The sequence below is a fragment of the Pelodiscus sinensis genome, chromosome 3 (genome assembly GCF_049634645.1).
Source record: "Pelodiscus sinensis isolate JC-2024 chromosome 3, ASM4963464v1, whole genome shotgun sequence".
Taxonomy (NCBI): Eukaryota; Metazoa; Chordata; order Testudines; family Trionychidae; genus Pelodiscus; species Pelodiscus sinensis.
Genome location: NC_134713.1, coordinates 175689637 through 175704784, shown reverse-complemented (window position 1 = coordinate 175704784; position 15148 = coordinate 175689637). Strand labels below are relative to the sequence as shown.

Genomic DNA, 15148 nt, shown 5'->3' with positions numbered 1-15148 from the left:
GAGGCAGGTGCTCCCCAGCTACCCTGTCCCCACTTGGCCATGTCAGCAGCCATTCCGAATACTGTTGGGCCTCCCCTTTGTGATGTCTCAGGGGTTGCCAGACTGCAGCAGCAGTTTCAACCAGGGTGGCTTGAAGGTATGGCATCTTGAGGATGGGGCCACTCAAGATATGGCAGTGGATGGGGGGCAGGCAGCCAGGGACACAAAGCCTGACTCCATTCCCAGCACAAGTGATCCATGCCCCAGGCCTCCACCAGCTGAAGCACCCCCTGGGCCAGGACGCTGAGAGCCCCTGCCTAGGAGGAGCATGGCCTTGCAGTTCCCATCGCTGGGTAGCGAGCCAAAGTTCAGCCTGTCCCACACATGCTATCGTGCACCATAGGCAGCTGCCAGAAGGGGACATGGTGCAGTGGTTGCTTCCCCGGAGCAGAGGGATGCCAGAGTAAGCCTAATGCACAGCCAGTGCCTCCCTCAGCCACCAGGCCCTGCTCCACTTCCTCTGTTGGTATGCTCCTGCGCAACACCTCAGATCCTCTGGCCACCAGGAAGGCCCTCGATGTCTCCAGGTCCAGCCAACCCCAAAGACTCTACTTGGGGTTTTCCCCTGAGCAATGGTGGCATCGCTGCCACAGCCCCATTTCCTGCACCAGGCAGGCTGATCTGGAGCAGCGCCATGCCAAGGCCCTGGATGGAATTGCTCCCTGCCCCGGACAGTGTTTGGGGACTGGCAAAGCCACTTGGCAACTTGGTCTGGGCAGATTCTGTTTCCAAAGGGTCCTTCCCGCTTAGTTCTGGCCGCAACCTTTTGGGAGGTGGAACTTGCTGAGACCAGGCTGCCAGGTGGCTTTGCCATACCTGAACAGTGTCTGGGGCAAAGCGGCCGTGGGAGGACGGAGCCTGTGGGATGCAGAGTGACATGATGACATCACTCTGTTCTCCTGCAAAAAAACCTTTTTTATATATATAGACATACACTAAATATTGTCAATATTTCAGTATTCTTTCCCCCCCTAAGAGTACTGGTCTTTGAAGAATATTACCCATTTCCTAGTGACATTTGTCTCAAGACTTTTTCCAATTAGAGAATCCACATGGTTGGAAAATTTAGGCACTCCCTGTGCTAAACCAGATCCATATCCCTCCTCATAGTGAGATGGACCTCACTCATATCAATCCATAGACCAGGGGTGCTGGTGGGTTGGTGGGATAAGGTGAACTGGGTCTCCCCCAGGGCTGCTGAAAGAACATGGGAAAGGTAGAAGGCAGTGCATACAACTGTGTAGAAGCATCCAAAAATTTGATGCCTCAGTTTTTCAGGTGCTTTACAGAGCTGCATATTCTGTGTATGCCTAGGGATGACATTGCAGCCCAGCTTGCACCTCACTACACATGGAGGCTAATCTAGGATTCAGAGACAACATGAGTGCATGGTGGCCTGGAGATGGAAGGGACCCTGCAGTGCAGTTGTGGACAACCTGAAGGAGGCAGCACGTGGTCCAACAGAGTTCCATATGCAACCCGTGCACCTCCTCTCTGCCTCCTTCCCTCATGCATCTCATTCACTGGGGGTCCCCACACCTACCCTCACCTCCCTTTTCCTCCCAGAATTTCCCGAGTGCCATGAATTGGCTGATTCACATCTTGTCCCCACTCCTCTCCCTCCCACAGCTTGAATTATGTGAATCAGCTGAAGAGAGGGAGAAGATGCACAGAATGACTCAGTCCTCACTGGACAGGGTAGAACCTGAGGCCCTGGGTGTTTTGGGGAGAAGTAGGGACTGAACCTAATCTCCTGCCAAAGAGAAAGGAGCAGCAGCCGAGAAGACAAACATGGGAGTGCGACTGGTGTGAAGTGTTATGGGCAGCAATGGAGTTGCGGACATCCATCCCCTATCCAGGGTACATTCTGTGGGTGAGGGATAAACAAACTCTGCAAGTATGACCCCAGGGATCACCAAGCGGGAGTCAAGGGACTCTCCTGGAGTAACTCCACTGACAGAGGGAGAAAAGAATGGGCAAGGACAAATCTAGTGGTTATCTAAGTGGGTGGAAGGTTATGACAGGCTGATGAATAAGGAGGGTTTCATCAGCCACAGGCCACTCCAGCCCCAGTGAGCTTTGTGACTGCCTGGCAAAGATAAAAAGCTGCCAACCTAATTAACCAAGGGCTATAAAAGCTGGGAGGAAGGATAACAGAGAGAAGGAGGAAAAAGAAAGGCAAGGCACAAAGAAGTGGATCATTTTGATCTGCTGCTGGCAAAATTTGGTTGTGAAGAACCTGTACGTAGATAGTAGGGAGGTGGAAAACAACTATAAATAAAGAACACTGCTATTTGCATCAACATGAGGCATCTTTGAGGGTACGTCTACACAGCAACATTATTTTGAAATAATGTTAAAATACTGTCAAGCTGGAGGACTTCTTACTCCGACTCCTGTAACCCTCACTGTAAGAGGAGTAAGGAAGAGTGCTCTATTTCGAAATAAGCGCTGTGTAGACACTCCCAATTTCACAATAAGCTATACAATTGACTTAGCTCAATTTGCGTAGCTTATTTTGAGTTAAGCCCTGCTGTATAGATGCTCCCTGACTGATTAGTGAGGGAAGCATGGGCAGAAACTAAAGAGGCCCCAGCTTGCCCTTTGCTTCAGGGAGCCACTGAAAGCCACCAAATCAGGGTAAGCTAAAAGAATGGCCTTGTCTTCCAAAGTTATACAGAAGGAAAGATTTAAGTCATGATAGATGTAAGTATGTGAACGAGTAATCGACTAGTCAATTAACCGATAAGCCTACTACTTGCATTCTCCTCCCCGCTGCCTCTGTATCAGAAGCAGTGGGGGAAGAGCAGAAGCTGGTTCTGGGGTGCTGCCTGCCCCTAGGATTCAAACATTCAAGAAAGCACCAACCCCAGTCTCTCTCATCAGTACATGAACATATGCTAATAAAGAGATAATTTTTATAGGACACAGTCATAAAGATGCAATAATAATAGCTCAGCTGCATTACGTGGATGTTTTCCAGAATGGTGAGATAGGAATATTTAACTAAAAGGCAAGAGTCTAAAATATGCAAGGAAAAAAGAAATACTTTCTACTAAAAAGTGATTAAAATAGTCGTGTGTGACATCTGCCTACAATAAGTATTACGTATGGCAGTACCCACTCCCCTGAAACACTACAAGCATTGACTGAATTATCATTTTAGAATCAATGGAACATATTCTCTCCTATGTGCACATCATTCTCTTTAATATTAATATGAGTTTTGAATGGGGATCAAGAGGATATTAAAACCCCAATAAGTATATTAGTATAGTATCAGTGTAATGTGGCATACATTCATTAAGAGTTTAATTACTGAGTTCCTGAGAATAAAACTGTGTCTTACCTTTTTTTAGGCAAGGAAATTTGAATAATTTAACAAATCCAAAATCATCTCCAGTCACTAGTACTGAGCTACTGTAATTTCCATCCACGGAGTTGACATCTGTAATGTTGGTATATTTTGGCCAAATTCCATTCACTTCAGGCCCTATCACACAGGTCCATGAGGCCCAGTGAATTCCTTTGATTTCATCTTTGCTTGTTAAATGCTTCCCAGCTGAAAACAGTCAAATTAACATGCTGCTTATCCAACTATCTTTCCATTAAAAAGGTGTTTTCTCTATTGTATTTAGTTCTTTTTTAAGCTCAGTTTTTTTATTAATAACCTTTATTTTAAATAAATATGATCGATCACTGCTTATGAGGCTCTTCGAAGATGTTTAGGGGTAAGTTAGAGCTCAATAACAGTACAGAACACTAAGTGCCAGGACTGGTGGCTGTAAACAATCTTTATGGGACCATGGGAAACTTGGCCACAACCAAGATAAGTGGACATCTAGCTAACTGTAGCTCAAAATGTATTTCTGGAGTGGGTCAATATATAATATAAATGATACAATGGGAATGTGCAATTAGATGAATAGTGGAAATATATTTATTTTTACTAAAGTTAAAGATTAATATGAATGATACATATATCTGTTTTACATGTAAACAGTAGATATTTAGGTAAATAGCAAACAAAGTATTTCTGCTTTGAGATGTAAAATTTAAATGAACATATTGTATTCTCCTCTTAGAAAACATCAAAATATCTTATTTGTTCATAACACTAACTTCTTTGAGCTTACATGGCATCTTGTAGAACAGTCGCTCTCCTGCACCATCATTGGTTTGCAAGAATTTACTATCCACAGACCAGTCAATATGGGTAATAAAACTTGAAGATTTGTTGCACTCTCCTATTTTTTTGTATCGTTGAGCAATGGCATAGATATCGACAGGGCCATCATTAGAACCCACAGCAAGATAGGAGCCATCTGGTGAAAATTTCATTTCATGGATTACTTCCTTTCGATCTTTAATATGAACTACCTCTGTCATATCTCTGCAAGAACCAAGAGCAAGAATATAAATTATGGACTTGTAAATATGAAACCCAAAATATTTAAATTAAGACAGACACACTAAGCACTTTTTAAAAACAAAATCTGACTTCAGAAGTCAGAATTCTCCATTCTCTGTGTCTTACTGTCTATACTCATAAGTTCAAAGGAAAGCAAACAGTTTTATGGATAGCAAAGTGACTTGACCTTTTTAATTGACATTTATAACATTAATGATTCCCTATGTTATACTCCTCATAGCCAATACATCGCTTTCAACTTGTTTTTTCCTAGTTTAGAAACAGAAATTAGTGTACATCTTTGTCAATATTTTTCATTAGAAAGAAAATATGAACTGGTGACCAAAGGAAGCTATATGAAGTATATTTTGGGATGTAATGTAATTCAGTAGCTCCCTGTTTGCCATTATAGTAGGATAAGTTAGTTTTTCCTCTACAAGAAACTACTTAGTATCAAAGGGTATGTCCCTGGTCTGCCCCACTGGGGGCTTGTACCTCATTCCTCCCTCACATCCTTCCACTTACCTCTCCTTAACCCCCCTTCCTGATGTCAAATAAAATACATGTATTTTCATGAACACAAACTCTCTTTATTTTACAAAACTGGGGGAAGGGGGAATGAAACTCTGGTGAGACTGGGGAAAGGAGGCGAGAGAAGGGAAGAGAGAGGGTGGGAGAGGGGAGGGGGAAACCTGGGAGGAAGAAGCAAGAGGAAGAAGGAGGAGGGGAAGCTCAAGACTCAGGGTTGGGGGGGTCTCTCCTGACCAACTTGATTTTCATGCAGACCTGCTCCTGGGTTCACATGTGGCCTTTGGTCGCCAGATTGGCAGCTATGCTGCCATAGATGGCTGCATTCCTCCATCTAGTGCAGAGATCACGGACGTTGGGGGCATCCCCCCCAAACCTGAATAAGGTCCATGATCTCCACCCTGGACCAGGAAGGCGCCCGCCTTCTCTGGGCCTTGGCAGGCTCCTGGCAGCTGGTAGACTGCTCCTGGGGAGTAGTGGAGGGCTGGCTGCCAGTGGCTTGCTGGCTCATGTTTTGGGGCCATTGGGTCAGGGGCAGTGACTGCTGGCTCTGGGCTGGCAGGCTTGGAGCTGGCACAGGCACTGTGGCCAGAGTCAACCCCTTTAAGGGCTCCGGGGAGGGGGGAGGGAGAGGAGTGTTTTTGGTTGAGGCTGGAATGGCCACCAGGGCACCTGGGAAGGCTGGCGACCCCCTATTTTGAAATAAATGTCTACACAGCACTTATTTCGAAATAGCTATTTCGAATTTGGCGTTATTCCTCATGGAATGAGGTTTACCAAATTTGAAATAAGGGCTCCACTATTTCGAATTATTTCAAAATAGCGGTTTGGCTGTGTTGACACTAGTAAAGTTATTTCGAAATAACTTTGCTGTGTAGACATACCCAAAGCTAATCAGCATTATATTGATTATACTAGAGCCAGGGCTTCTATAGGAAATTTTTGGGGATGAAGCTGCTTGCATTATCTCATGGAACATATGAAATTTATATATATATTTAGTTTGCTTCATTAGTGCTACATGACCTCCAAGTTTATAAACTTTGCAGAGACTTTTATTGATGCAGATCAATAACAGAATCCAAAAGAGGAGAAAAAACAACATTAAGAGTAAGAATATACTTTGGGATTTGGTATTATTAGTGGTAAAGCTGGTCAAGAAATAACTATTTTTCCTCTGCTAGAAAAAAAAACTATTTTCATTGAAATGGTTCATTAAAATGATTTGGATATTAAATGAAAACCCAAAATCTGAAAAAAAATATTGGGTTTGGGTTTTTTCAAACAGAAACTCCAAAATTGTTAAAGAAATCACATTATTTATGTAGCTACAGTATTTTGGTGCATGTGCAGTAGTTGCATATTTAGTTATCTGTTCTCACGCAAAATCATTTGGGGTTTTCTCACAAATAAGATCTTTATTTACATATTTGTTCTATTGGTGAAATGTGGGTACACATTTGAAAACCTGGCCCAGTCTGTTAGCAGTGCACTGTAGCAACTTTCGCAGATCTCCACTGCATTGTCTTCCTACCTAAATATTTCCCCTGTAGCAGTGTCTGAGATTCTTCTGTCCTAAGGGCAGGACTCCGCACATGTCTTTGTTGACTCTCATCAGCTTTCTTTTGGCTCAAATCCTCCAATTTGTCTAGAGCCCCCACAGAATCATCAACTATTATTCCAACAAAAATGTCTTGTGCTATGTCTTTTGAAATAGAAAAAAAATTCTAAATTCATGCACCTGTAAACTAAAGAGTTATAAGGAGCTGTCATATTACATGAGGGCTACGTCTAGACTGGCATGATTTTTCACAAATGATTTTAACGGAAAAGCACTTTTGCGCAAAAGCATCCGTGGCCAATCTAGACGCGCTTTTGCGCAAAAAAGCCCCGATCGCTATTTTTGGGATCGGGGCTTTTATGCGCAAAACAAATGTGAGCTGTCTACACTGGCTCTTTAGCGCAAAAGCTTTTGCACAAAAGGACTTTTGCCCGAACGGAGCAGCATAGTATTTCCGCAAGAAGCACAGATTTCTTACATGAGATCATCAGTGTTCTTGTGGAAATTCAAGTGGTCAGTGTAAACAGCTGGCAAGTTTTTCCACAAAAGCAGCTGCTTTTGCCGAAAAACTTGCCAGTCTAGACAGAGCCGAGAAGTTTGGTATTCACTTAACATGCAGAGGTTTGCAAACTTTCCTGCAGACCTCACTAAAGAAATTGTTATAGATAGCAATCATTCCTACATTGGAGCAGGAAATGGACTTGGTGATTGAAGAGGTCTTTCTCAAATCTAGCATCTATTAATATGTCATAAATGCGGTTTCTGTGCCCCTCAAAATGTACTTAATTTCAGAGCTACTAAGTCACAGGATAGATACTTTTCAGTTGAAAATACTAAGCTTGAAAGCTTAAACTTGGACAACATTATTAATGATGTCATTAGAGACATTTTATGTTAAATTGAAATATAACTTTATATTCAAAATATAACTATTTATAATATATGAATGTATTACATTTACAATACATTAAAACATGAGCTTAATATACATGATTTAAAAATAGTCATCTCTAAAGTCAGCTGAGGAGAAATACCTAGAAACTTTGATAATTGTTATTCATTTTTTCCAAACAAAACACTCAATGAGTTAAAAAATAGTAAGATTTGGCCTGAGTTTCTAGAAGAGTCACCAGTACTGAAACACAATTCACTATCCTACCTTACTCGAAGAACAATGAAGGAACCATCTTTCATTCCAAGAGCTAGCTGAGATCCATCAGGACTGAAAGATACACTGCGTACAGCTTCTTCCATATTACAGCGAGCAATCAAGGCATGATCAGCAAGGCTCCATAATCTACACAAAAAATTGAGAACCAAAACAGGATACTTATCATTACAAATGTTCAAACTATCAACTGCAGAAATGAAATGCCAGCTTCTTCAAATAGATACACAGTAAGTATGCTTACCTACATGAAGTAATTTTTGTGGCTTAAATGTGTAACTGGGCTTTCATAGAATGCTCCCGTATTCTATTTAGATCTGTGCCTCTCCAAAGTCATAGTTAATACATTCTCAAAAATAATCATAATTTGGTACAAGGTAGTGGTTTTAGCATAATGCACCATTACATAAAGTTGAATTTTATGGTTACCACATATGCTGCAGTTAAAGGAAGGCCTGTTGCGATTTAAATCTGATTTCAATAATTAGGTTGTAAAAAAAAAACCTCCTCCAATAGAAAACCAGTTGGCTGCTGGCTAGATGCATATTTTCTCCCACAGATACAAGTTCTAAGCAGCACTGTACAGAATCTCAACCATATTTGTAATAAAGTTAAGAAATGTTTATTTCTATTTAAATATTTTTACTCAGACCCACCAAAGCGGGGGAGCAAATGGTCCAGAGATTCAAACAGTCCAGAGACTCTGGTTGTCACCACTGCCGCAATAGCAGTGGTGGTGGCCAGAGCCCCAGGCCCTTTTAATCACTGCCAGAACACCTTGCAGCATGCTCTGGGCAATGCTAAGTGCTGCGGGGAGGGTACTACGCAGCCAGCCCCCACACCTTGGCCAGGGGCCTAAGGAGGCTGTTGGTGCCCTTGTTTTTACTGGAATACAGAACAGAAAATATTTTAATTCCTTGAGATCATACAAGTACTTTACTTGCAGGGTTCTTGCTCTCACTTGCTTTGCCTAGCCTTATGGTGGCATTCTGCAAATAGCAGGACCAATTATAGGGAAAATCCTTTTCAGCCCTTGTAGCCTCAGTATGAAGCATACTGTATTACTCTGTGGGGAGGGAACCATAAGAGCTGCAAGAAAATGGAGCATGCTTAGTACAAATTGAATATTTGGTGACTTCAGTTGCCAAACGCTAATGAGTCTCTATTGAATTGTGGGAGATGCAACTTTTCATAGGGCTTTAAGTTGGCCAAATTTGCACAAATTCTCAGATACACGGCAATAGAAACTTGGTTGAGAGTATGGTGACTGCCCTCCTGCTATATTTAAAGTCCCTGCTCCAAAGGCACAAGTTGTACAATTTTTTGATAATGCAAACTAAACAATATATTTTTATTTTATCCTGTTTTCTGACATGGCTAATCTGTGTCAACTAACAGTTTTGGAAAATTTCAGCCTGAGACAGACACCTCACATGAAAAATTTCAGACTAAATTGTTTATGTTTAGCAAAGTTAGAAACAACAAATATATAATGATCTTATAATGGAAAGTGTCAGATACCTGCATTGCCTACATACAGATCATGCAAATCTTGGCCTTTTTATTTTGTGTCCTGCAATATCTGATAATTGCATGTGTGGTTATAAACTTGATGTACCTGTACACTAGATACAAGATTTGGCACAAAGACAAACATCCAAAACAATAGCATGTTAGGTGCTGTTTATTCTGTATGTTTTCCCAATAATTCATTATTTTAAAATCATTTGAGAAATATGTGTATTCTAAGAGTAAAGTAACAAATAGGAGTAAATGCATTCATACTCTGAAATCCATAATTGTCACTCTGAAGAGTAATGTATAATTTACAATTGTGATGTATAATTTACAATCGCAGTGTACCTTAAGAGAAATTGGACCTCATCAATTATTTTGGGGAAGGGAGGCCAAGTCATTTAACGTGCTCATAAACACAAGAGGAAAATGTGACAATATCAGTGATTAGATTTGTTAAACTAATGCCTTCCATTTTAGCCACAGGCAGAAATGAAATGCAGCATGCTTTAAGACTACATTTTTATAGGCAATTTCCGATGGATTTTACATGATTTATGGAATGTGGGCACCATGGCTGATTCAAAGTTATGACTGCAATGAAGTAATTAGAAAAAATGCTATCTTAATTAAGCTGAAGGTTTTTAAATTCTTGGAAAAGTGTCACAATTCTTTACTCAGCACTAAACCTCTTTTTAAAGCAATGACAGATGTTTCAAAAAAGAATATGGCTTAAAAATGTTCTTAAAAGTATATGACTGATTGAATATAGAGCAGTAAAGGAGCTCCGGCCTTACCGTACAGATCGATCATCACTGCCTGTGACAGCTAAAGGCTTCTTTGGATGAACTGCCAGGGCCCAGAGCTCCCCTTCACAATGACCCTGCATTATCAGCATTGGTTTATCTCTTTCTCTTACTATCACCTCAAATATTTCACTGTCCTGTGTCCCTGCTAAAAGTCTGTCTCCTTTCCAACAAACACTTCGGATGGACAAACCTGACAAGGAACAGAGCAGTTTTAGGTCACCAGTAACAATGAGACAAAGCTACATCTAACATAATACAGAATGAGAATTTTTACAATTCATTTATAACAACCATATTTTGAACTTATCTTCAGTCTGAAGACTTAAGGCATTTTGTAGCTTATATAGCTATAAAACTAAATAAGAAGCTAGAATTGCAATTCTATGAGGAAAAGCAAATGTCATTATTCCCATTTTACAAAAAAGGTAGTTGCGACAATGGGAGATGCAAGAGCAGTCCTGAGAGGCAATGAATGGTCAGAACTCCTAATGCCAATGGTGGGAGTTGAGTGTGCTCAGAATCTCACTGAATCATTTTCCTAGGCATTTTATATAATGGGGAAATTTACAGACACACAAAATCCATTTTTATTTAACACGGGTATTTGTGGGAAATTTATATTAGGGTAGACTCCTGTGATTGGAACTGTTTTTACCATCATTTCATTAGATTTGCTTTTTAAGCAGACTTAACTAAAACAGTGATAACGATTCCCATAACTGCAGCCTCATCTGCACTATGACTCTCAATGGTTCTATTTTTAAATTTCAGTAATTTCTCCAGATAAGATGTGGCCTAAGTGACTTACTCTAGTGTGTGCAGGAAATCTGAGACAAAAGTGGGAGTGGAATGCAGATTTCCCATTTATGGCTATGTCTAGTCTGCAGATGAACGCGTCCACGTTTTCGGAACAGTTTCCGAAAAAGCGGGCACATTCTTTTGGCATCCCTATATTCGTCTTCCTCTTGTGAAGACGGGCCAAATTTTGGAAAAGCCTCTTCTGAAAAAAAAGTGGAAAAATATAAACAAATTGCGTTTCACAATTTGCGTATCTTTTTCCAAAAAAAACCCTGCAGTCTAGACGTAGCCTATAAGCCCTCTGCTTTAACTGCAAGACTATCTTTGACTCACAAACCAGCCTCCTTCCTTCCCTTTTTATAAGGAAAAAGGTTATTTTAAAACCACATCTGTCCTTCATTAAAAAACCTCCCTTATCTTAAAACCAAATATACATCTATATGACAGATAGGCTGAAATTTCACTTTTATTGTAAATTATTTACATTAGCAATGTTGAATCATGAATCAAGCAATAGAATTCAATATGAAAATTCAGTAATTGATTCCACATAATTGTAAGTCTTTGTACTTCCCACTCACCACAGTATAAACTGGGAACAACTCCAGTCAAAAGAGTTACACTGCTGTAAGACTAGTACAGGCAGTCCCCGGGTTACGTACAAGATAGGGACTGTAGGTTTGTTCTTAAGTTGAATTTGTATGTAAGTCGGAACTGGCACATATTATAGGGGAAACTCTAGCCAAACATTTCTCCAGAGCTCAGTTTTATTCTCCCACACCTCACTTCCTTCAGTCCTTTATTCTCAAGCTGAGGTGTCTGCTGAGAAAAGCCGCTCCACATCTCCCTGGATGATTCATATGGACAATGCAGAGACAATAGGAAGAAATTTGAGATATCGCCTTAGATTCACTTTATTTTCAAAAAGGCTGTGAATGGTGGATGTGCCAGCAGGGTGACTAGTCTTCCTATTTGTCTAGCTGAGGAGATGGCAATTAGAAACTGACCATCTCTCGTACATGTGTTTTCATGGACACGTGTGAGAGAGCAAACTGCCATGGACTCCAAGAAGGTCTAGTCAAAGCCCTGAGAACTAGGTTAAGATCCTAGACTAGAGTGGGTGGTATCTCATGCAAGAATAGATTGCCAGTGCCTTTTTAGGAATCTACACATTAGCATGTAAAGGACATTTTCACTGCAAGATGTACCTTAAGCTGAGTGAGAGTTTTGACCTTTTAAGGTCTATAATGTAGTGTAAAATCAAAGGGAGGGAAGATGAGGATGGAATCATTTCCATTTTGTAGGTAAGTTTGTTGAGTGGTCAACTTTGGCCAAGTAGCAACACATTTTTTAGCTCATCAGAGCAGTCTGACTCTAAGGGTAGGTCTAGACTGCAGTGCTATTTTGGAATACCTGAAGTATCCCAAAATAGCAATGCCACATCTTTAAACATGCCAGTTATTTCCCAAAATAGTGGCTGCGCTATTCTGGCATCCTTGTAACCCCTCATTCCACAAGGGTTAAGGGAGTTGTTGGAATAGTGCCTTATTTTGAAATCTGGTGCTGTCTACACCGCGCCAAATTTCAAAATAAGCTCTTTCAACCTAGACTCAAAATAAGTTATGCAATTTGCATAGCGCAAATTGCATAGCTTATTCTGACTGAAGGGTGCTGTCTAGATGCTCAGAGGCAAAGGTAAAGGAGCAGTCCATTATTTTGAAAGATCTGGTGAGGAATCAGACGAGGAATCAGACAAGCCAGGTAAGGGAGTGAGACTTGTCTTGGCCAAAAGGGGCAATCAGAATAATTCTTTCTTTGTTTTGTTGAATTTTCAACATAGCCTTTGATAGAAGGAAAAACTGAGAAAAGATATACAAGAGGTACCTGTCCCTTGGAAGAATGAGAGCACCTTCCAGTGAATGTTTCCCCAGACCAGACCTGGAGCAGTAACAAGGACATTTCTTGTTCCAGTAAGTAGTGAAGAGATAAGTAGTCAGGGTTCCCCAAAGGGTGAATATATGTTAAAGCTCCTCTGAGCTTAATTTCCACCTCACTTTCCGGATCATCACCTCGTATTAGTGAGTGGGTGTGCACGTTCCAATGAACCCAAGAGCGATGCCATAGGGAGTCTTGTACTTCCCGCAGGGTCACCGATGGCAGCAAGGTCAAGGGGGAGGGACCTGACAAAGAAAGATCCTAAAAATCCTCAATGGCAGAACAGGTGGAGGATAGCAAGGGTAATGCTGCAACAGCTGTGAAGGCAGATGAAGGCTGCAGCAGACAGAAGACTCCCAATCGTCATGGATTCCATGCCATTGGACACGGGCCTTCTATCTGTCAAGGATTGTGCGGTGGCTGCAGTGCAACAGCCCCCCCAGGTTAAAAGTCGTAATGCACAAGCATATTCCTATGCACTACTCTCCTAACTTTAAGCCCTATGGCAACTAGTGAATGGTGATGGGAGCAGGATTGTGAAATCCGGAAGCTTTTAGTCACGGACCAGCATGTAGGCATTGGATGTGTTTCTCAGTCATTCCATTTTAAGGACCGAGGCAGTAGAATGGTCTGACAGCTGCAACCATGACTGAGCAGCCCTATTTAGGGTCTGCTCTGCTCACCCCATATAGGAAGGGGGCTAGAAAAGGTGTCCACCTCAACCCCCCCTGACTGGATAGCCACGTCCAGTGCGTTCACCTCTGTGCAGTCAAAATTGAAGGTTAAATTTTGGAACATGGAATATTTGGACTTTAATGGACAATCCAGACAGTGAATGACCTGAAAGATGCATGGCAATTATCGCCCTGGAGCTCCGATGATTTAACATCAACATAGCTGCCCTGGCAGAAACACATAGACCAGAAAAAGGACAGCTAAGAGAAGAAGGTGGAGGGTACGCCTTTTTCTGGACAGGAACCCCAAAGGAAGAAAAAGGAATTCACGGAGTAGGATTTGCCATCCAAAACGAACTGACAAAGATTCTAAAATGAAGTTATTGGTCAGCCTCACAGCATCCTAACACCACAATTCCTATATTATAGAACTACAGAGATGAAGGATAATTTCAACTTGCATGGGGCAAGAAGCTCAAGAAACTCTTAGTAAAAGTCTAAATTAATGGATTGTGGAAAACAAGGAACCAATCAGCACCTCTCTATGTGACTAGTCAAATGGCAGAGGAGCATTCATGGGGAAGAGAGGCCCACCCCTGCATACACTCTCCTTTTATTCTATCTAAAAATATTGTATACCCGTCCAACCTAGTCAAGATTGGTAGCATTACAGATAAATTAATGTTTACTGAACTTTCTATCTGGATTTTTCACATGTTGACTAATCCTAAAAGTCCTGAAATCAACTTCTTGATTATTCCTTACATGTTAGTAGAGACTGTGGTCTCAGTTTTGCAAAGTTAAGCTTTTTACATCAGTGGCTCAATTCCACATTTGGTCATTCAGATAGCTATTAAAGCACGTCCATTTTAGCACAGTAAGTACCAATATGAAAAACTAAATATGGGATTAGCTGTTAATTTAGGTATATAAATGTGAAGATTAGGGATCTCTAGCCCATTACCTCATACAAGAGAACAAAGCCTTCTAACATATATTTAGAGAGGAAACTGCATATGGTAAATTCTTCAGAGGCTCAGCTGATTTTTCCCTTTAGCTGATCTAGTTGGGGTTGAACACTTTAAAAGAATAAAGTAATAACTTGACAGCATTTTCTGTTTGATTGCCTGCTTTTGTAACCTAACCAAAAATAATAACTCCTATAGTGGGATGAAATATGGGGGAATGAAATTAATGAAAAATCAAATTGTTATGTTAAAGTTCATGATAAAGTCAATGATACTATAATACAGATACTATAATAAAGGAATACTTGAATAAAATGTAGTTGAATACTGGTAGAAAACTGCTTTTCAATAAAATTCCCAATTGAATAAGATATATATCATTGGCGTTTTGTGCTGTCCCCTTAAAAATGAGTAAAAGAATGTTGAGCTGTCATGCCAACTTCCAAAAAATACAAAAAACCTTGGAAGATGACACAGTCTGTTCCCTTTTGTGAGTTATCTAGGAAATGATTCAAGCTCAGCTCTTAATAATATCTTCCTGAAGGGCACCAAAATCAGTATACGGAATGGAGTTCTGATATCTCTTTCAAATCCTCAGTAACCGCAGTAAAGTATTGGTGTGTAGACAATCTTAAGACATTGACACCAAATCAGATTAAAATGTCTTGAAAGTAATCATTCCTAGTATATATGTGAAAGGAAACTATTCTTCATCAGATGTTCTACTGACACTCTGGTAGAT

At 40.8% G+C, this 15148-nt stretch overlaps 1 protein-coding gene across 8 annotated transcripts in view; it reads right to left on the bottom strand.

Moving 5' to 3' along the window:
- EML6 (EMAP like 6) overlaps positions 1-15148 on the bottom strand; it is a 207679-nt gene that overhangs the window by 117549 nt on the left and 74982 nt on the right. For all 8 annotated transcript variants that reach the window (XR_012902987.1, XM_075925487.1, XM_075925491.1 and 5 more), the window contains 4 exons: positions 10020-10221; positions 7699-7836; positions 4176-4432; positions 3389-3601 (listed from right to left, as the gene is read on the bottom strand). Coding sequence is in view for 7 of the 8 variants with exons in the window: in XM_075925487.1 (XP_075781602.1) it covers positions 3389-3601; positions 4176-4432; positions 7699-7836; positions 10020-10221 (810 nt within the window). In the remaining variant the exon portion in view is untranslated. The remainder of the gene's footprint in view (positions 1-3388; positions 3602-4175; positions 4433-7698; positions 7837-10019; positions 10222-15148) is intronic.